Source organism: Dama dama, chromosome 29 (genome assembly GCF_033118175.1).
Source record: "Dama dama isolate Ldn47 chromosome 29, ASM3311817v1, whole genome shotgun sequence".
In the NCBI taxonomy this organism is placed as follows: Eukaryota; Metazoa; Chordata; class Mammalia; order Artiodactyla; family Cervidae; genus Dama; species Dama dama.
The window spans coordinates 47,053,699-47,076,043 of record NC_083709.1 but is presented as its reverse complement, the minus strand read 5'-3'; the positions used below and the strand labels follow the sequence as shown (position 1 = coordinate 47,076,043).

Genomic DNA, 22,345 nt, shown 5'->3' with positions numbered 1-22,345 from the left:
TAGGCCAGGCATAGGAAAATATTTATATTCAAAACAAAGGTGAGTTTTAAAAGAGAAAGCTAGAGAAGGTTGTGATTGTTTGAACATGTTCATTGCATTGTGGAGAAGAGTCATCACAATGCTCATTTGGCCGAAGAAGTACCTCACACATCAGCACTCTGTAAATGATGCATCAAGTTAATTGATTTAGGCAATGCACTCCATAAGTTCTCCAAATAAATTCTTCCAGGCCCTGCCTGACTGAGTATGAAAGAATTCATACTTCCCTAACATTAAATGCTTTAGGAACCCACTTTGTTTTCAGAAAATGTGTCTCTTCTAAGGAGCCCAGAAGGCAGAAGTCTTATCCAGATTGCCATGTTTTGAGGGAGGTTGGTGAGGGACTTGGGATACCTGTGGAAACATTCTTCTTGGAGATAATCTTGTCAATAATCTTACTCTTAAAAAGGGATCACCTTGCACCTCTTGTGGAAACTTTTGTTTCAGCATGTACCCTGTACTTAAATAATTCCAGGAAGGAGGCCTCCCCATGCATGAGTGGCCCATTCTATTGTGAGTGGCTCTATTTGATAGAAAGTTCTTGTGTGCAGCCAAAATAAACAGCCACTATACAGTTTCATTTCTCTGATAGAATTGTGTCAATTGGGAGTCTGTAGACTTAAGATTCCTGAGTATGATGCTAAATTGTCATGCATACAAACACTCATTCACTTGTCTGTTCAGCACACAGTTATAAGGACCTAATCAAGTGCAGTCAACCTTTTGCATCCAAAGGGCTCTACAACCCTATGTATATGGCCAGCTATGCTATGCCACTTTACGTAAGGGACTTCAGTATCCCAGGATTTTGGTATCTGCAGACAATCCTGGAACCAATACCCTGCAAGATACCAGGGGATGACTGTACAAAGATCTCCTGTTCTAGCCTGGAAGACATCACCTTGTAAACAGTGGGAGCTGTTGAAGTCTTTTAAGCAGGAGTGACATGGTTTAGGTTTGATTATTCAGTTTTCAAGAGATTGTTCTGCCTGCTAGGTAAAGGGATGGTTCATCTAATAAATATTAACTAAGTGCTTCCTTATTGCCAGACTGTGTTCTATGGCTGAAGGCATAGTAGTAAGCAAACAGACAAGATCCCTACCCTTTGTGTGATTATATTATAATGGAAGATATTACCTGTCTTCTAGCAGGTAATATTAATAATATAATAAAACAGGTACATTATATGGTAAATTAGATGGTAACAAAAGTTTTGGGAAAGAGAGACAGACAAGGAAAATTAGAAATGCTGGGGAGGGGGGAGGTGGTGCTGTTGCAATTTTATATAAGGCAGTCTCACTAGAAAGAGCAAAGAAAGCATTCAAGAGTAGGGATAGGCACACTGGCAGCAAGATCCACTCTTGAAGGGGTGAATCTGAGGAAGGCATTGCACAGGCTGGAAGTGGGCTCAGGGCCATTTGGGCAGGGAATTCTAGCATCCCAAGGACACAGATTGTAATTGGTCGTGGGGTAAGGTCGAGGGCTCCAGATGATACCTCTTAGCCCAGCAAACAGCTCACACTGCAGAAGGGGCATGGCCACAGTAGGGTTTTCTAAAGCATGGCAGGAGGGGCTTAACACAGAGGCCTCTCTTATCTGGGTTATTGGAGGGACTTGTGATTTTATTCTCAGTGAAATATTGAGCCATCAAAATGTTTTGAGCAGACATGATTCAACTTATATTTTCAAAGACTCGCTCTGGTTCCTGTGTTGAGAATCACCTGTAGGAAGCCAAAGTTAGAATCACCATAAGAGACAATGATGCCTGAGATTGATATATTAATAGAGGCAGTGAGATGTGGTCAGATTCTGGATATAGTTGAAAGAATGGCTTATAGGATTTGTTCGTGAATCAGATGTAGGTGAGAGAAGATAGGAATCAAGGATGACTCCAAGATTTGTGACCAATAGAGAAGGATGGAACAGAAGGAAGCAAGACTAGAAGGTAAAAATGGCATGAGGAGACTATGCTATTGTATAAGGAGAAATGATGTGAAGCTGAATTAAGGTGATAGCAGTAGGGCTGTGATAAGAAGAGGCATCATCCAGGAAGTATCCAGGAAGTAGAATTAATAGGACTGAGGGATGAACTGGATGTGTAAGATGAGAGATGAGTAGGTTTAAGATGACCCCCCAGGATTCTGGCTTGAAGTAAGAGTTATTATTATTGACTCTTTATGGAAATTGGGTACAGAAGTTTTTATAAACTATCTAAGGTCTTGAAAGTGGAAGTGTTAGTCACTCAGTCATGTCCAACTCTTTGTGATCCCATGGACTGTAGCCTGCCAGGTTCCTCTGTTCATGGAATTCTCCAGGCAAGAATAATGAAGTGGGTAGTCATTCCCTTCTCCAGGGGATCTTCCCAACCCAGGGATTGATCCTGCATCTCCTGCACTGCAGGCAGATTCCTTACCATCTGAGCCACAAGGGAAGAGGCTAATAATTTGTAGACTCAGAATTTGAACTCAAGATGTTCCTGACATTAGAACCTGAACTGTTAATCATTGCATGGGGCACATTATCCTTAGAAGAAAGAAGACTTCTGGTTGGAAAGTACCTTTATGACAGTGACTCTCTCTTAGTTGGCTCAAGGAAGCAGTGTGCAAGGAAAGTCCCCTTGGATGGGGAGGGAAGAAGGGGAAGTTAGAATCAGTATTGGGTGAATCCGGAGTCCTTTCTGTTGCCAGAACTATGCTACATGCTATCCTTTTGTACTCTAGAAACAAAAATGCTCAGAAAGTGCTAGTCTACAGATGCAGCTTAAAATGATATCTTTTCTGGATGTATTTGCACTTTCAATAAGGAAGAGAGTTTTCAAGTCCAGCTAAAGTGTGTCTTGAGCATTTCCTGCTGGAAAGCACTAGATTTTGTTCCCAGTTCAGTTCAGTCACTCAGTCATGTCCAACTCTTTGCGACCCCATGGACTGCAGCATGCCAGGCCTCCCTGTCCATTACCAACTCCTGGAGTTTACTCAAACTCATGTCCATCGAGTCGGTGATGCCATCCAACCATCTCATCCTCTGTCGTCCCCTTCTCCTCCAGTCTTCAATCTTTCCCAGCATCAGGGTCTTTTCCAATGAGTCAGTTCTTCACATCAGGTGGCCAAAGTATTGGAGCTTCAGCATCAGTCCTTCCAATGAATATTCAGGACTGATTTTCTTTAGGATGGACTTGTTGGATCTTCTTGCAGTCCAAGGGACACTCAAAAGTCTTCTCCAACACCACATTTCAAAAACATCAATTCTTCGGTGTTCGGCTTTCTTTATAGTCCAACTCTCACATCCATCCATGACTACTGTTCCATACATGACTACCATACCCAGTTGTTACCTGTTTTAATATCTCCCACCCTACATTAAAAACAAGAATACAGCCCCCTGTGGACCTTGCATTCCCTTCTAGCTACTGCCTCATATCTCTTCCCCTTTTTATAGCACTGTTCTCTAAAAAGTTGCCCATATTCTGTTGTCTCCACATCCTTACTTCCTATTTTTATCTATATGAAATCTACTGATACTGTGCTTATCAGGGTCATCCGTGACCTTCATACTGATAAATCCAGTGCTCAGGAGCATTTGGCTCAACTGATAATTCCCTCCTTCTATGTTTTAAACTCTAGGTTTTATTATTATTATTTTTGAATTTTTGTTCATTATTTTATCTGTTATTTTATTATTATTTAGTAGTGGTGAAGCCAACAGATCAGGAGGTGACTGTAATTGAAAAAATAGTTTGTTATAGTCACAGATCCCAAAAGAAAGGGGCATGCCAACCACAGAGGGCCATACAGGCAAATACCAGTGTTGCACAGGAGGTAGAAGGAGAGGGGGGGCAAAGTGGGCAGGAGCCCTCACTGTGGTTTCCATAGGAAGGAATTGGGCTAGTTTGAATAATCTGTTATTTGGCCCTAAGGTGATTAGAGCAGATATATATATATATAGTGGCCCAGAGTGTGAAAGCCCCAAAAGGAGGTGATTGGAGGTAGGGCTCTGGATAGGTTGATTTGCATATGAAATAGGTAAGTTGTTTACTGTCTCTAGGAATTGTCTAATCCTGAGAAGGCAGTCCCTCTAGAGTCAACAAGACTCCAGATGTCAAAATATCAGAATATAGAAAATAAGAGAGGCTTAATTTGCCTTTATACTCATTCTCCCAGTTCTCTTTGTTAGTATTCCCCCCTCAAAGACCCATAAATGTTGGAATGCCCCATATCTCAGTCCTTTGACACTGTCCCTTCTCTGTCTGTCTTTAGGAGACACCACACAGCACTGTGGCTTTAAAGTAACACTTAGGCATTAATGACTCCCAAATGTGTATCTCTGCCCTAAACTTTGGACCACCAGTTGTCCACCTACCTACTAAACATCTTTACTTAGAGTCTAATAGTCATTTCAAACCAAAGATATTCCAAACACAGTGCTTGATTTCTGCTCTTGAATCTGCTTCTTTCTTAGTTTTCTTCTTTTTAATAAGTATGTCCATTCCTAGTGATTCAAGCCCCAAACCTGGAAATTTTCCTAGATTTATTTACTTTTGTTAAACTATATTTCCAACCTGTCAGCAATTCCCATCAAATCTTCTTTAAAAATATTGAATACTTAAATAAATGGAAAAACATACTGCATTCATGGATTAGAAGACTTAATATTATAAATATGGCTGTATTCCCTAATAGACCTACAGATTTAGTGTAATCCCTATCAAAATTCCAGCTGCTTTCTTGTGTGGAAATGGAGAAGTTTTTCCTAAAATTCACATGGAAATGCAAGAGAGCAAGAATAGCCACACATCAAATAATAATAATAAAAGTAATGTCTTAAAAAAAGAAAAGCAAGTTTGAAGATTCACATTTCCTGATTTCAAAACTTACTATAAAGCTACCACATAATCAGCAATCTGTGGTACAAACATAAGACAAACATATATGTCAATGGAATAGAATTGAGATTTCAGAGTCAAGCCCATGCATTTAAGGTCAGTTGATTTTTGGTGAGGGTGCTATGACAATTCAATGGAAAAAGAATACTGTTTTTAACAAATTGTGCAGAGACAATTGGATGTCCACGTGCAAATGAATGAATGAAACCTTACCTCACACCATTTACAAAAATTAACTTGACCTGGGTTAAAGATGTAAAAAGAAAAACTAAAGCTGTGAAATTCTCAGAAGGAAACATAGATGTAAATCTTTGTGACCTTGGGTTAGGCAATGATTTCTTAGAGATGACACCTAAAGAACAAGCAATTAAAAGAGAAAGTTTTAAACTAAACTAGCCTTCATCAAAATTAATTTGTACTTTACAATTAAATTAAAACATCTGTGCTTCAAAGAACTCTATCAAGAAGCTGAAAAGACAATCACAGGATGGGAGAGAGCAATTGCAAATCATATATTTGATAAACAGTTTGACAGTTTCTGGAAAAGTTAAATACAGAGTTACCATTTAACCAAGCAGTTCCACTCCTACATATATACTCAATTGATTCAGAAACATATCTACACAAAAACTTGTACATGAATGTTCATAGCAGCCTTATAGCCAACAAATGGAAACAACTCAAATATCTGTCAACTGTTGAATGGATAAGAAAGATGTGGTATGAACATGCACTGATAGAATAATCAGTTCAGTTCAGTTCAGCCTCTCAGAAGTGTCTGACTCTTTGCGACCCCATGAACCACAGCACGCCAGGCCTCCCTGTCCCTCACCAACTCCTGGAGCCTACCCAAGCTTGTGTCCATTGAGTCGGTGATGCCATCTAACCATCTCATCTTCTTTCATCCCCTTCTCCTTCTGCCCTCAATCTTTCCCAGCATCAGAGTCTTTTCAGATGAGTCAGCTCTTCGCATCAGGTGCCCAAAATATTGGAGTTTCAGTTTCAACATCAGTCCTTCCAATGAACACCCAGGACTGATCTCCTTTAGGATGGACTGGTTGGATCTCCTTGCAGTCCAAGGGACTCTCAAGAGTCTTCTCCAACACCACAGTTCAAAAGCATCAATTCTTCAGTGCTCAGCTTGTCATAAAAAGGAGTGAAGTACTGGTAATGCATTACAACACAGAGGAGTCTTGAAAATAATATGCTCAGTGAAAGAAGCTAGACACAAAAGACCATATATTGTGTGATTCTATAAATATTCTATTTATATCTCCTCTAGGCAATAACCAGAATAAGCAAATTTATAGAGACAGAAAGGAAGGTTAGTGATTGCCAGGGACTGGAGGAAGAGGGAAAAAGAATTGGGGAGTTTCAGCTAATGGGCATGGGGTTCCTTTTTGGAGTGATGAGACTGATCCAGAATTGGATAGTGGTATGGGTTGCACAGTTCTGTAGAATATACTAAAAACCACTGAGCTGTACCACTGAATCATCTGTGTCTTAAATACATAGGTATCAGTTCAGTTCGGTCGCTCAGTCGTGTCCGACTCTTTGCGACCCCATACACACACATAATCCTCTATTGTATGTCAAATATACTCCAATAAAGCTGTTAAAATTTTAATAATTAAAAGGACAAATTTTAAAAGTTGAATAAGTGTTTCAAATGTATAAATGGAAAAAACCTTCAACAGACCACCTCTCATCTCCACTGGCCCCACTGCTCTGGTCTAAACTATTATCATCTCTGCAAAAAAATTCCTTATTGATCGTTCTCCTTCCAGTCTTACCCATCCTACTGTCCTTTACAACAGTAGTCTATTGTCTACACCAAAACCAAGTCCTCTTTTAAAAATGTAAATGAGGTCATATCATTCTCCTGATCCAAATCCTTCACTGGTTTTCCGTTGTACTCGGAGCAGCTCTGCTTTTACCTGATTCAGATGTATGGCTCTGTCTGATTAATTCCCCTTGAAGAAATACTTCCAAGGCCAATAAAATTTAAAGCCTCTTTGAGGACAAAGAAGTTGACAGTGTCATACCCTGTCCCTTTTGCTTTAGCTGTGAGAAGTCCTTAAGTGGGAAAGTTTGTGAGCAAAAATGGAAGCACAGGAGGTGAAGCAGGACTAAGCTATGGCACTCTCTCAGTACTTAGTAACAGGTCCTTCAAGTGATGGGTGTTCTAGATCACAGCATTCTAAAGAGCTTGACAACTTTACCTGCTCAGTCAACTAGCAAGTTTTTATAGAGTATCTAGCTCTGTTCCCAGAGTTGCAGTCCAGCTGGAAATGATGGTGTACAGTATCCATTTGATGAACAAGACTGATTTTCAAAGGCCTACACTGAAGCTATGGAAGAAACAAAGAGGTGCAGATGACCAGCTTTTGTGGTTACCAGTCATGAGGACTGGTTCATACTCAGAAAATGTTGCAAGAAAAGGAAGAAGAGCTTCTAATTTGGATCGATAGAGTGCCTCACTTCTTCTTACCCTATCTCTCATCTCCTCTAGGCAATCAGCCTTTAACTTTTCTTCCTAACTCTACTCTACTACGGTCCGCTGCCTCCCCAAAGATTTGTTTACAGTCATTTCATTGTTTTCAGGAGTGAGCAAATGACCAGATCATGAGATCCAGTAAAACTGCAGAAGGCTCTGAGACTTTCAATTGTCTGTTTCAGATCCGGTACAGAACATGTTCCTCCTACTAATTTTGAGCCTGGGAATGCAGCTTCAACAGACAGTAGGTAAGAAAAGTCAAAGGCTGGGGAGGGTCCTGAGAAAGAGCAGCAGATGATGACCCCTAGCTGAAGCTGAGGATGAGAATGTGGTCCTTGGGCTACAGACTTTCTGTAAGAGAAAGGGTGATTACCAGCTATAAACAAGCACAGTCAAAAGAATGGTGCCCAGGGTGGCTTGTGCACACCTGTTTCCCTATCTTACAGAAACAGGGACTGATAATATTGGTCCATCTATCCCCACTCTCCAGTAAACGTAGTAACAAGATGACAGGACCATTCAGACCATGCATTGTTGAAATGACCCAAGAGAACATGGGTTAAGTGTCCTGAAAGATGAGATGCCAAGCAGCTGCCCTTTTCTCTTCTGTCAGGGACACTTCCTCTATTAAAAAGCAACAGTAGCAGCCATTGGTCATTCACACATTAATGTGGGTTACTTGAATTGGGAAATCAGAGTCTTCCTTGCATCTAAATGAAAAGTGAACCTTAGGCTATGCCTTTGGATTTTGAAGATACTCTACTCGAGGGCATAGATGGCAAGGAGGAAAGCAGTTTCAGAGTTTCACTTTGCTGAGAAAGGCAGTTCAGACCATTCACATGTTCAGTCAGGATCATGAGTGCTTTATAATGGTGAACACCAGTATGTAAGAGAGGAAGACAGAGATGGACACAGGGAATTAGGTCCTCTGTAATAGCAGCCCCAATCCCATGGGAAGTCATCCAACATGCTGCCTTTGACTGAGAAAGAATGCCTTTGTTGGCACTGATAACTTTTTGAGGAGCTTTTCCCTCTCTTCCAGGTGATCCCAGTAGCATTCCTCCCCCTCCCTTGGGCTGCTCAGCAGGGTCTGGCACTAGAGTTATTGACTCGGGGCCATCTTTGGAGAACACCCCAATATTCTGCTTACTCCAGCCCTGCCCTTGCAGTGGCAGCTAAATGAACACTTGATATTTTCTTCCTAAGGGACCCTGCCCAGCTAGGATTTTTAGAGATAGGTGTGAAATTAACTCTTTCCTTATATGAATGCTTTGTGGATAGTCTACTGTGTTATCTGTAAAATAATTTAAAGTGTGAAGTGAAAAGCTATCAGAAAATATTTTCATTTTAAAATTACTTTTAAATTGACATGAAGTAAAAATGTATGCTTTTTAAAAATAAAAGCATCTATGAGTTTTGACATATGCGTAATCATATAGCCACTTCCCAGGCGGCTCAGTGGTAAAGACTTCACTTGACAATGCAGGATACGTGGGTTTGATCCCTGGGTCAGGAAGATGCCCTAGAATAGGAGATGGCAGCCCGTTCCAGTATTCTTGCCAGGATATTCCCTTGACAGAGGAGCCTGGTGGGCTACAGTCTAGGGGGCCGCAGAATTGGACATGACTGAGCACAGACGCACACACATAGTCATATAGCCACTACCACAATCAAGACCCAGAACAGTTCCGTCACCAAACAACTGAAAACCGTCCCTCAGCCGTCCCCCAACTCTATCTGATAGTTTTAAATTTTCCAGCATGTTATATAAATGGGATCATTTTAAGACATTCTTTTTGTCTGGCTTCTTTCACTTATCACAGTGCATTTGAGATTTATCCATATTGTTATATGAATCAGTAGTTCATTCCTTTTTGTTGCTGATTAGTATCACACTGTATGTATGCACCACATTTTGTTTATTCATTTTCCAGCTGAGGGACTTTTGGGTTGTTTCCTGTTTTTGGCAGTTATAAATATAGTTGCTCTAAACATTTGTATATAGGTTTTTGTGGACACATAGAGTTTCATTTCACTTGGGTGAATACCTAGGAATGGAATTGCTGAGACATACATTAAATATATATTTAATTTTATAGGAAACCATCAAGTCGTTCTTAGTATCTATACTGTTTTTGCATTCCTGCCAGCAAAGTATGAGAGTTCCAATTGTTCCACGTCCTTGACATCACTTGGTATTGACATTGTCATTTTTGTTTTTAAAGTCACTCTAATAGGTGTACAAAAGTATATCACTGTGGTTTAACCTGCCTTTCCCTAGTATCTGGTAATGATAAGCATATTTTCATGTACCTATTGACCATCCATATATCTTCTTAAGTGCATATCAAATCATTGACCATTTTTAATTGGGTTATTTTCTTATTTTTCAGTTTTGAGAGTTTTTTATGTATTCCAGATACAACTTATTTATCAGATATGTGATATGCAAATATTTTCTCCCAGTCTGTGGCTCATCTTTTCTTTCTCTTAACAGTGTCTTTTGCAGAGGAGAGATTTTAATTTTGAAGCTATCCAATTTATCAATTTTTTTCCCTGATGGCTAGTCGTATCTAATAACTCTTTGCCTAACCCACGACCTGAAAGATTTTCTTCTATGTTTTCTTCTAAACATTGTATAGTTGTACACTTTACATTTAGGTTTGCCATCCACCTTCAGTTGATTTTTGTATACTGTGAAGTATAGACTGGGATTTTTCTTTTTGGTATATGGACATCCAGTTGCTCCAACCCCATTTGTTCACTTATTGAAAAGACTGTCTTTTCTCCATTGATTGCCTTTGCACCTTTGTAAAAAAAAATCAACTGGCTCTTTTTATGTGAGTCTTTTTCTGGACCCTCTGTCTGTTCTGTTGATCTGTGTATATGTACTTTCGCTCATATCACTCTCTTATTACTGTAGCTTATTACTGTGGTTCAGGTTTTTTTCCTTATATTTTCATTTCAAAACCTTCTTATAACTTAGACACATTCAAGGAAAAATATTTATTTTTGTACTTTGTCATGTCTTGGAAGAAAAAGTAACCCCAACCTTATGTCTCTCTTTGATGTTTCCTTCTTTCTTCATCCGTCTGAGAAGAATAAAACCCAGGAGGCACATGACCAGAATGGTGCTTGACATCTCTCTAGGAGAGGGACCACACCCTGGGTCATTCTGCCTAGGTTATAGCCGGCTTTCAAAACTACATCTGCTGATCCCTGAGATATACAAAGCAAAAGAATCAGGTTGGGGAAAGGATTTCAAGTAGACAAGATGTCTCATGCAGCATTCCTGCAAAGAGGAGTGCATGAGTCAGGTGTCCAGAGCAGCATCTATCCAGAACCAGTAACTAGAATTTTCTGAAGACTGGCTGTGTAAAGCAGTCTCCTTTCACCTCCCTGCCTAGACCCATCCTCACTTTTCAAATCCCTTAGGTAGGAAGTCTGTAAACATTTAAGTTTCTGTTGTTAATGCAGAAGAAAAGTATAAAATTAGCTTTAAGAGGAAGCTATCTTGGGAGTTAATGCAAATAAATTGTTTTGTGTTTCCTGGAGATATGACAGGTGCTGACTCCTGATTGCAAATAAAATGCAAACTTCTCCCAAGAACTTTCAAAAAGGCTCTAGCATTACTCAAGTCAGCTATTTTCATCTGTCTAAAGAACCTTCATGTATTAACTTTTCATGCTCTAGCTACATCCTTCACCCTTTAATTTACTCAGGATGACCAAACGAATATTTTGTCTGCTTAGTTTTGCAGTTGTGGAAACTTTTCCAGTGTTCTCCTTTGTCTGATGACATCAGGAGTTCAGTGCTATGTTGAAGTTTAGTTTAATAACCATGTGACATATGAAATAGAACACAAATGTCTTTTACTTAGTATAAAGCTGAAAAGTATATCTGTTTCATTTATGTATGTAGTATACACAGGCCAGTAGATATATAGCCATATCTGTTAGAAGTATAGGCTTTCAGGGCACAGAGATATGAATGTGAATTCCAACTCCATAAGCTCCCACTTTTTCACTCTGGGTGAGTTGTATCTTTTCTTTAAGCCTCAGTTTCCCCATCTGTAAAATGAGTGCAGTGACTCCAGTCTTGCAGCTTTGGGGACATCAAATGAGATGTACAGTTTAGCCTAGTGTCTGGTTCCTTGTGATTAATAAATGTTAACTATCACTCTATCTTATACAACAGACCAAATACAAACCAGTGTTATAACTGTTTCTTAAATGCTAATATGCATTTGAATCCCCCAGCCTCGTTAAAATGCAGGTTCTGCTTCTTTAGATCCTGGGAAGGGACTGAGATTCTGTGTTCCTAACTAGCTGCCTAAGAAAACTGAGAACACTTTGAATGGCAGGATGGTAGAAGATGTTTGCAAGTGCAGGTGTTTTATTTGTCTAACCAATGGTTTCTCAATGCTCCTTGCACATTAGAAACTCCCAGGAAATTATTTTTAGTTGATGCTGGCCTCACAAAATGATTAGAATTTAATTTTGTAGGATACAAAGTAGGGTCTGAGCATTAGTATGTTTTAAAAGCTTCCCAGTTGATACCAACTATGGCTAAGGTTGAGGCCCTCTCATTAGTGACTCTAATATGCGGCCAAGCTTGAGAAAAACCTCTTCACAGAATTGTTTGCAAGAGTGTTTTGATTTCCTCTGTAATTTACGACACGTAAGAATATTTTAGGATTGCAAAAGTGTATTGCATTCCTAAACTTGTCATTTTATATCAAGTAGTCAAGCTGAAAGCTTTGCATGTCTTAGCAACTTCAATTGTGGCAAAATTAGACCAACTAACAATCTTCTAGTTATTCTGGGTGACTCAGATACATGACTCATGTTTGCCAATTGCCCTTTCCTCTTGTGAATGTTAGCTGGAAAATGTCACCTGTCTGAGAGATAGCACACTTTATGCTTTCCATAAAGAGTTCCATGTGTGTATATACACATACACTCTGTAAAAGGCAGAGGGGAAAAGCAAGCAGAAAATGGATTTTTGTCAAAGGCCCAGACAGTGAAGAGGGGAGTTCTGCTGTATGCTGTGGGGAGTTCCAGAGGAAGTTACAGGTGTTCCTTCTCTCACGAGAAGAAAGTGTAAGTGTGGTAAATAAATTTGCTAAATAAATCCAATAGAGACTACGCCAAAGTCCTCTGATTCTTGTTAAATCTCAGACTCAGCAAGTAACTTTCCATGCAAGCCCCATTTCTCTTCCCTGTTTCTTGTTTTATCTTGTTTCTTGTTCTTTTTTTTATTGTATAATAAAAGAGAAGGAAGTACTATGAAGAGAGTAAAAGTAGTATAAATTTCTAAACCAGGCACATAGAAGATAGTTAATACGTATTTGACGAGTGAATAAATAAATATTTTACTCTTCAGGGCAGAGTAGATTTCATAACAGGTAGCTCTGTTTTACTTATAAGAGGACTTAGTAACAAATATTTGGAGATGATTCTAGGAATCTACTTTTAGGAGTATCCTATTATGGAGACTTGGGAGAGGGTTATTACAAGTGTTCAGGGCATTCCACAAAATGGAATCATGTGGGAAATTTAGAAGCACAGTGTCTTTTTTCACATGTATCATCCCAGAGTCTTCTCAATGTGGCCAAGAAAATGCAAGCTTAATTAGCATTGTTTTATACGGAAGCACTGCCCCGACCCCCACTCTGCACAAAAAAATACCAGGCAGATGTGAACTCCTTTCTGTTAGAAAGGCACATTCATGTTGTAGTTGTAGTTAAAACAGGGTTTGGAAGAAAGATATAAACTCATCACTTATTTTTAATAAAACTCATATTTGTGCACTACACTAACAGGTGCATTGGGTGGTGATTAAGAAAGCCAGTTTGTGCAATTTAGGGCAAAATGCAGTTTGATGAGAGGAAAACAGAAGTGAATATGGGTGCATGCATACTCAGTCTCTCAGTCATGTCCTACTCTTTGCAAGTATGGGTAGGCTCATCCTTTTTTTTTTCCTTCCTCTCCTCCTTTTTGTCACTTATATGTTAGACCTTTAACTAGAATTTAGTATGTGCACTGGAGACACCAAAACAAATTCAACCTGCACTGCCTTCAAAGATTTGCAGGATGGTAGGAGGAAAAACTCCAGTCAGAAGAGAATTTCAGTGTGAATCATTCGAGCAGCTGAAAACCCCCAAACTATTTTTACTGTGAAATCTGTTGTCCAGGATGGTCAGAATACCACTTTCTCAAGAACTAAAGCATGGTAGAAAAGAAAGGAACCAATGTTTGCTGACTACCTACTACCTGCCAAAATAAGTCACTTTGTGCTGTTTATGTAGTTTTCACCACACTGCTGACAGGTAGATTTAACCTTGGACCTTTGCAGATAAAGAGGCCGAGACTCATAGAAGTTTAATGACGTGATCAAGATCAAAGGGTTCATAATCTGGATACACTCAGAATTTGAACCCAGGTTCATCTGTCACTAAATCCCAAGCTCTTTTCATACTATGTTTTATGTGGAAGCAACCCCTTGAATAGTGTATTCTTAGAAGCCATCCCCAAATATTTGTTAAATGAAAGTTTTAAATTAATTAAATGAATGGATTAGTGAAGCAAGTCCTACTGAACATAATTTGCTCTAATCTTCTGTAATAATTCAGAAGCTACTTCGAGATCGTACACTCAGTCTTAATGACTGTCCATTCATTATTGATGGAAACAGCATAATTTTGTAGTTTCTCACAATTTATTCATGCATACACTACTTTCATTAGTTTTGCCATGTTTGACTACTCTTGGCGCTATTGTTTTTATAGAATTATCTAAATTAACTGAGCTTTTATTTTTTGAACAAAACAATCTACCCCTGTGGTAAATGGAAAACCAGTATCAATGGTACTAGTAAATAGAAGATATGAGCAAAAATAAACTCTATAAAAGTAAAGTGGTGCTTTATTTTTTTTTTTATTTTTTTTTATTAGTTGAAGGCTAATCACTTCACAACATTTCAGTGGGTTTTGTCATACATTGACATGAATCAGCCATAGAGTTACACGTATTCCCCATCCCGATCCCCCCTCCCACCTCCCTCTCCACCCGATTCCTCTGGGTCCTCCCAGTGCGCCAGGCCCGAGCACCCGTCCCATGCATCCCACCTGGGCTGGTGATCTGTTTCACCATAGATAATATACATGCTGTTCTTTCGAAACATCCCACCCTCACCTTCTCCCACAGAGTTCAAAAGTCTGTTCTGTATTTCTGTGTCTGTTTTTCTGTTTTGCATATAGGGTTATCACTACCATCTTTCTAAATTCCATATATATGTGTTAGTATGCTGTAATGTTCTTTATCTTTCTGGCTTACTTCACTCTGCATAATGGGCTCCAGTTTCATCCATCTCATCAGAACTGATTCAAATAAAGTGGTGCTTTAAAGTCTACCCTGATAATATCTGCCTGAGAGCTTCTTGTTTTATTAAAAGGAAAAACAATCATTGTTAGAGATGTGAAAGTCTAGTTGCAAATTGTGTGTAATTTGAAAGATTGAAATAGAATTGAAGAGAGAATAAATTCTTCTCTGAATAACCCAACTCCCTTTGGGCCTTGATTCTTTCATATCTAAAATCATTGTGCATACTTCTTGAGGTATATGCCGCACAGTTTGGGAACTACTGTTTCAAAAACTATGGATTTTGAAGTCAACCATCTGACTGGCCCTGAATTTTAACCTTACTAATTGTTCATCCTGAAACAAACCTCTTTGACCCAGTTTCTTCAACTATAAAACTAATGATTATGCATATTTTATGGTTGCATTTTCAATATTGAATGATATGGCTTAGAGCCTAGAACAGTGGCCAACACGTAGTAGATATACATTAAGTATTAGTATTAGTAGCAAAGACATTTCTACAGTTGGCTTGTATGATGTGATGGTCAACAGCACTTGAACTTAGAAATACCTAGGTCTGATCGTGGCTGTGCAATCTTAGGCAAGTTGTTTATCCATTCTGTGTCAGTTTCATTTTCTAAAAAGATGATGGCTCTATGTCATTGGCTTGCTGGGGAGACTAAAAGAGATCATGTGTTAGCAGAGCCCCACCACCTAGTAAGAATTCAACAGTTGATAGTTGTCATTATTACTGTCTCTGCTGAGAGGAGGTAGAATTTGGCAGGGAATGATATAATTTGATCCATATAAAGAAACTGAGCTTGGATAATGGGAGCAGGAGGGCAGTCAGCTGTACAGGTGAGGACTGTTGAGAGGCAAGAACTACTTCAGAGCAGGGATCAACAATTACACTCTTCCCCAAAGTGGATGGGGCAAGGGATAGAAAGGAACCTCTGCAAATGCCCAGATAATGAGAGGTGTCTCCTGGGAAATGGAGGTTGTACGGGTCTCCTCAGCTCCCCCACTCTGAACAGAACTGAAGTGTGAAGGCAGACAATGGGAGAATGTCTTATTTTCTGTTCAGCTTTGTTCACAGTGACCGTCCCAAAGGAAATGTACGTGGTAGACTACGGCAGCAATGTGACCTTGGAGTGTGATTTTGACACTGGAGGTCATGTGGAACTTGAAATTTTAAAAGCCAGTTTGCAAAAAGTGGAAAATGATACAGTCTTGCTCAGTGAAAGAGCCACCTTGCTGGAGGAGCAGCTGCCCCTGGGGAAGGCCTTGTTCCTCATCCCCCAAATCCAGCTGAAGGATGCAGGGCAGTACCGCTGCCTGATCATCTATGGGATTGCCTGGGACTACAAGTACCTGACGCTGAAAGTCAAACGTGAGTAATTTCAGGGACTGGGATCCATGGAGGCACCTCTCTAATGTAGGACCTGTATTAGTTGCAAGTAACAAGTCCACTGAAGCTAGCCCAAGCAAAAACTGGGATGATGATTATAAACAGAAAAAGCTACCTCAGAGAAGACAAAAGCACCTGCTCAGAAGTAGTTTTTCATATATAGGTATAAAGCAATGGAGGTGAGGGTAAATAGGGGTAGAGGGAATAAAACAGGTCTAGAGAAAGGCAGGAAAATGACTCCCTGTAAGTTGGGAGGGTACCAAAGGTAAGTTTTGCCTACTTCACAGGAATGATATTGGCTTGATATTATACTACTCTTTCAGAGTCCAGAGTTTTTTAAACCATAATTTGCCGCCCATTAAAAGTTTAAAATATCAATTTAAAGAGTGACAAAAGTGGGTTTACCAATAAAATTAATAAATGAATAGAATTGAATATATCAGGGCATCACAAACTATTTCAGAGGGGGTGTGTATGTGCGCGTGCACACATGTGGGTGTGCATCTTGGCTTGTGGTATAATAAATTCTTACTCACTCTGGGTCATAGTCTAAAATGTTTGGGAAATGCTACTCAGGCCTCAGTCTTATCTATTGCACAGAAAACAGCTGAAGTTCAGAGAATTGAAACAGGTAGCCTGAGGGAACCAGTTCAGTAGCTGTCTTCATTCCTCTGTGTTGAGGGCTCTCTCCACCACAACATGAGCCAAAACCCTAAATCAGAAGAGAATCTTCAAGTTGCTGTTTGTTCTGGGAAAGGTCACTTGAGGAAAGACATAGCAAATATAGAAAAGTATATTTGGCTCTGTTAATCGGCTTGTGTGTCTCAGCCTTTACCAACTGTTCTGAGGTAAACTATATCAGTTTTCCTCTGCCACTAGACCTCAGAGGATCTATTCTGTCTTCTGGAGAGTCTCCTAATTTTCTTCCCTAAAGACCATTGACCTTGACAGCTGTGGTGTGATTTTACAATCTGGTATAAAGAAGGACAAATTGGTATAATTAGACATGAGGGTGAATGTTGTTTTCACTTGTGACCTTGAGTGGATTATTTTGATTTTCATCAGTCAGTCTGAGTTCAGTCGCTCAGATGTGTCCAACTCTGTGACACCATGGACTGCAGCACTCCAGGCGTCCCTGTCCATCACCAACTCCTGGAGCTTACTCAAACTCATGTCCATGAAGTCAGTGATGCCATCCAACCATCTCATCCTCTGTCATCCCCTTCTCCTCCTGCCTTCAATCTTTCCCAGCATCAGGGTCTTTTCCAATGAGTCAGTTCTTCATATCAGGTGGCCAAAGTATTGGTGTTTCAGCTTCAGCATCAGTTCTTTCAATGAATATTCAGGACCGATTTCCTTTAGGATTGACTGGTTGGATCTCCTTGCTGTCCAAGGGACTCTCAAGAGACTTCTCCAACACCACAGTTCAAAAGCATCAATTCTTCAGTGCTCAGCTTTCTTTATAGTCCAATTCTAACATCCATACATGACTACTGAAAAAAACCATAGCCTTGACCATATGGACCTTTGTTGGCAAAGTAATGTCTCTGCTTTTTAATATGCTGTCTAGGTTGGTCATAGCTTTCCTTCCAAGGAGCAAGCGTCTTTTAATTTCATGACTGCAGTTGCCATCTGCAGTGATTTTGGAGCCCCCCAAAATGAAGTCTGTCACTGTTTCCATTGTTTCCCCATCTATTTGCCATGATGTGATTGGACTGGATGCCATGATCTTCGTTTTCTGAATGTTGAGTTTTAAGCCAACTTTTTCACTCTCCTCTTTCACTTTCATCAAGAGGCTCTTAAGTTCTTCTTCACTTTCTGCCATAAGGGTGATGTCATCTGCATATCTGAGGTTATCATAATCTGGAATTTTTCTTATTTGTAAAAGATTAGGAATAGTAGCATCCACCATATAAGATTATTATAAAAATTAAAAGAGGTAATGTAAAAAATTTAGCATGATGCCTGGCATATGGTGGGTGTCCAGAGGTTTGGTTCAAAGACCCTCAGTTACCACAAGGATGGTGCCCTCTTACACCTCAGCTAACAGTGAATCATCAAGAGAGCCTGATCAGCCTGGATGTAACCTCCTTCTACCTTTACTGCATTTTCTACAGTCAGCTGGGAGGAGCTCCAGACATTGACCTTAGTCTGAGTTTAATCAGTGGGAGGAGAGAGAGCTCAACATCCTCACAACCTCCCAGTGTTCTTGGATATCTGCACCCCAAAATCACTGCTCCGTGTTTGTTGATCTTTGTGGGTGTGCTTTAATGCATCTAGGGTCTTTGGGCAATTTGACACCAGTCCCAATCTTTCTTGCTCTGGCTGAGAGTTGCCCCTCTTCCATGGGAAGGCACTCTGCCTGCTTCCTCACCTAGACCAGGGATGACTCGACAGGATGACTCAAACCTTAATTAATTAATTCTTAATCCCTTATACCTTTAATGATTGTCCAGTTAGACTACATGGGATCGCAAAGACTTTCTATGGGATGCATACACATAGACAGTTTAGGAAATTAGTTTCTAGATGTTCATCTTCCTCAAATACTCTTTCCCTAAATTGACTGTGCCTGAGAATGTGCCTTCCAGGCAAGGCTCTTGGGGTTCCCCTGAAACACTTCCTCTTTTATTTTTGCTTTACCCACTTCATATAAAGCCTGCTTCTCACCCATCATGAATATAGTGCTTTGCTCCAAGGTATGAAAACTTCCATAGTGCCAAACAAAAGAATGACTGGAAATACTGATATCTTACCAAATTGTAATGACTAACGAATCATTCAGCAAACCAGGAAGTATCAAATTCTCTGTTTTCAGCAAAATTGAAGGAGTCCCTAATAGAGTTAATAGCTAATAAAAAAATGAAGTACTTTTGTTATATAAATCATAAGGCTTTCAAAGAATGAAGTATCACTATAACTGAACTCCTTCCATGCCCACCTACTTATTCATATGAGCAAGATTCCTTAGCCCTTATAGCTACAAAAAATGAAAAACAGAAATAGAATTGATTCTGAAGATTGTCTCATTCCAACCATTAAGTCATTTGCATCCTCATGCACAGATAGAAAATGAGAATCTCATCCATCCTATTAAGAGATACATTTCCAGTAAACTTTTCTTATGTTTAATAATTGTCAATATTCATAATATTTGTTTTGATTTTACATGTGCTGATAATAATGGAAATTAGACCTCGGTGCTGAAGAAAAATTTGAACACTTAAAGCCTCATGGTCACAAGAAAAAAATTTAATTTCAATAGCTATACATTTTTGTTGTTGCAAAGAAACAAAAGGATAACCACCAAAGGAGTGATCAAACATGTTGCATTAGGATAAAATTCTGTAGAAGTGTAATGAGAACTGATATTTAAGGAATATTAATAAAAAGAAAAGTTCTGACCATTAGAGTAGAATATATGTATTTTTCTTTTTTTTTACAAACGTACTTATTTATTATTTATTGGCTGCACTGGATCTTTGTTGCTGTATGTGGACTTTCTCTAGTTGTGGTGTGTGGGCTTCTCATTGCAGTGGCTTCTCTTATTGCGGAGCACAGGTTCAAGGCACATGGGCTTCAGTAGTCGTGGCTCGCAGGCCTAGTAGTTGTGGTACACAGGCTTAGTTGCTCTGCGGTATGGGGGATCTTCACAGACCAGGGATTGAACAGGTGTTCCCTGCATTGCAAGGAGGATTCTTAACCACTGGACCACCAGGGAAGCCCTGTATTTTTCAGTGGATGGTGGTGTGTTTTAAAGACACATTCTTTGTTATCTAGGTGACATTGGATACATTTGTGAAAAAGTGAAATGCCTTACTGAAAATATGTGTTCATAAAATGCTAAACATTATATATTTTTCCAATATAGAAACCTATGAAATATTCTAAGAATAAACTCAATGAATATGTGAGAAGGAGCACACTGCATCACGATTGTTTTAGGAGGAATGCAAGCAAAAAGGAAAAAAAAAAAAAAAGGAGGTTGAAGGCAAGCACCTAAGGGTATTCTGCCCTAATCGGGGGTCTCTGAAAGGAACAGGGGAGATCTGGGACCCCAGTTAGGATGTGCTTAAATAGAACAAGACTAGAGGAAGGATGTGTTTGTCTTTAAAATGCCTGATTTTTGGCATACACTTGAAAATAGATTTATAATATTTTCTTTGATGTCTGGACAATAGTTCATAATAAATATGGTGAAAAGAGGATTGATTTCATAAGGACAGGGAAAAAAAAATACCAGATAGCATGGCTAAAGAGCTTATAAAAGACAGTAACAGAACGCTGCAGTTTTTGAAACGCCAGGTTGCAACCCAAGATTAGATATCTGTCAGAGGAAGGCCAGGCAGCATAACGGAAGAGGAGAGGAGAGTAGCCCTGAGAAGCCAGGGATTGAGCCCAGCGGTTGAGAACCAGCCTGTGCATGGATTCCCAGACAGACACAGAGCAGAAGCTAAGAACAGAAGGGCCAAACCATCCTGAAGGCCTGAGCAGGCTGAGTCTTGGCAGAATTTCTTTAAATCAACAGAAAGGCCCAGGATAGGGTATAACTTCATCAAAAAGTGGAGGAAGAAGGCAGCATAGAGAGATACAGTCTTCACCCTAAGAAGGGGAAGACAAACAGAATAGGGAGGAGACAGCCCAAGAGAAACATCTTAGTAGTGAAATGATGTCTGTACATTTAGCTTCTAGACCCAGAGAAAAGCATTTGCTAAAAGAACTCCATAATGAGGCTAAATCTCTGCTCTGTCTTTTCTTCCTGGGGAAACAGAAGGGAATAAGGAAAACCTGAGTTAAGAAAACAATATCCTGAATTTTGAGGGATGGGAAAGCTCCTGTGAATTGCAAACTGTTTAACCTGATGTTCCTCTCCAGGTCATTTAACAGAGCAATTGAGAGCAGTCCTAAAATATTTCTTTTAATGACTGCTAGAAACCTGCCAGGACTCTTTAAGTTTAAGGCATTTAAAATTACATTTTTTTCACCTTAGTTATGGTCATTGTGATGATAAAGCAGATAATACTATGTACAGTAGACAGTATAGTGCTATAATATATAGTAAAGATAATAAAGCTTATCTTTATTTCAGAAATGCTAAAGTTGCCAGTAACATTTGAATCATATAGTCAGAGATAGCAGGATAACAGAAAGCATTTAAACCAGTGACAACTGAAATCAGAAAGTAGTAATTCTTTTGATGAAACAGACTGAGAAGCCAAATGGAGAATAGTGAGGCAAGTCAGCAATTAGTGAAAGCAGGAAGAGATAATAATTACCAGTACAAATTGACTATTTAATATGTTCTAGCTACCTAACTCATTTATCATTCTAACACTACAGTTAAGGATAAGTATTACTGTGCCTATTTTACAAATGAGGCTTAAGGCTTGACAACTTACGTAAGCATAACTTAAATCTAGTTAAAACTTTTGGACTCTAAGGCCCGTGTTCTTAGCTACTATGCTTACCATGTGTTGTTTTGCTAAACCAGACAAGTAAGTACCAGTGGGTTGAAGCTACCATGAGGCAAAATTTGACTTGGCGTTAAAGATAATCTTCCCAATAACAGTTTAACTTTCTTATTGTCTAATCACTGCAAGGACCACTTCTGGAAGTAGGAGCTTCCATTCGTAAGTATATTTAACCAAAAGTTAGTTATCTAGCAGGTTACCAATATCAAGAAAAAAAAAATTATTAAAGAGAAAATGGGACATTTCATAATGATAGAAAAAATCAATTCAGCAGGATGATGTAACAATCCTAAATGTGTGTACATCTAACCATATAGCTTCAAAGTCTAGAAAACAAAATTTGACAGACCTAAAAGGAGAAATAAACAAATCCATAATCATATTTGGAGATTTCAACTCATCTCTATTACAACTGGTAGAATACCCAAAAAGAGAACAAAAGAGTAGAACAGCATTAGCCATCTTGATTGACTTATATAAAACTCACGCCCAACAACTACAGAATACACATTGTTTCCAAGGGCATGTGAAACATTCATCAAGATAGTCATCTAGCAAAGCTGCTGGAGAAGATACTTCTTGTTGAGCAGGAAGTTGGACTAATTGAATTTTAAGATCACTGCCACCTCTGAAATTCTAAAATTTACTCATGTTTTCCTAAGAATATCACCCTCAGTCCAGCTTCCC

General features: G+C 39.3%; 1 protein-coding gene across 4 annotated transcripts in view; it reads left to right on the top strand.

The window, feature by feature from the left end:
• Positions 1 to 22,345, top strand: part of PDCD1LG2 (programmed cell death 1 ligand 2) — a 108,449-nt gene that overhangs the window by 4,779 nt on the left and 81,325 nt on the right. For all 4 annotated transcript variants that reach the window (XM_061132717.1, XM_061132718.1, XM_061132720.1 and 1 more), the window contains exons 2-3: positions 7,598 to 7,663; positions 15,864 to 16,169. In XM_061132717.1, coding sequence (XP_060988700.1) covers positions 7,598 to 7,663; positions 15,864 to 16,169 — 372 coding nt within the window. The remainder of the gene's footprint in view (positions 1 to 7,597; positions 7,664 to 15,863; positions 16,170 to 22,345) is intronic.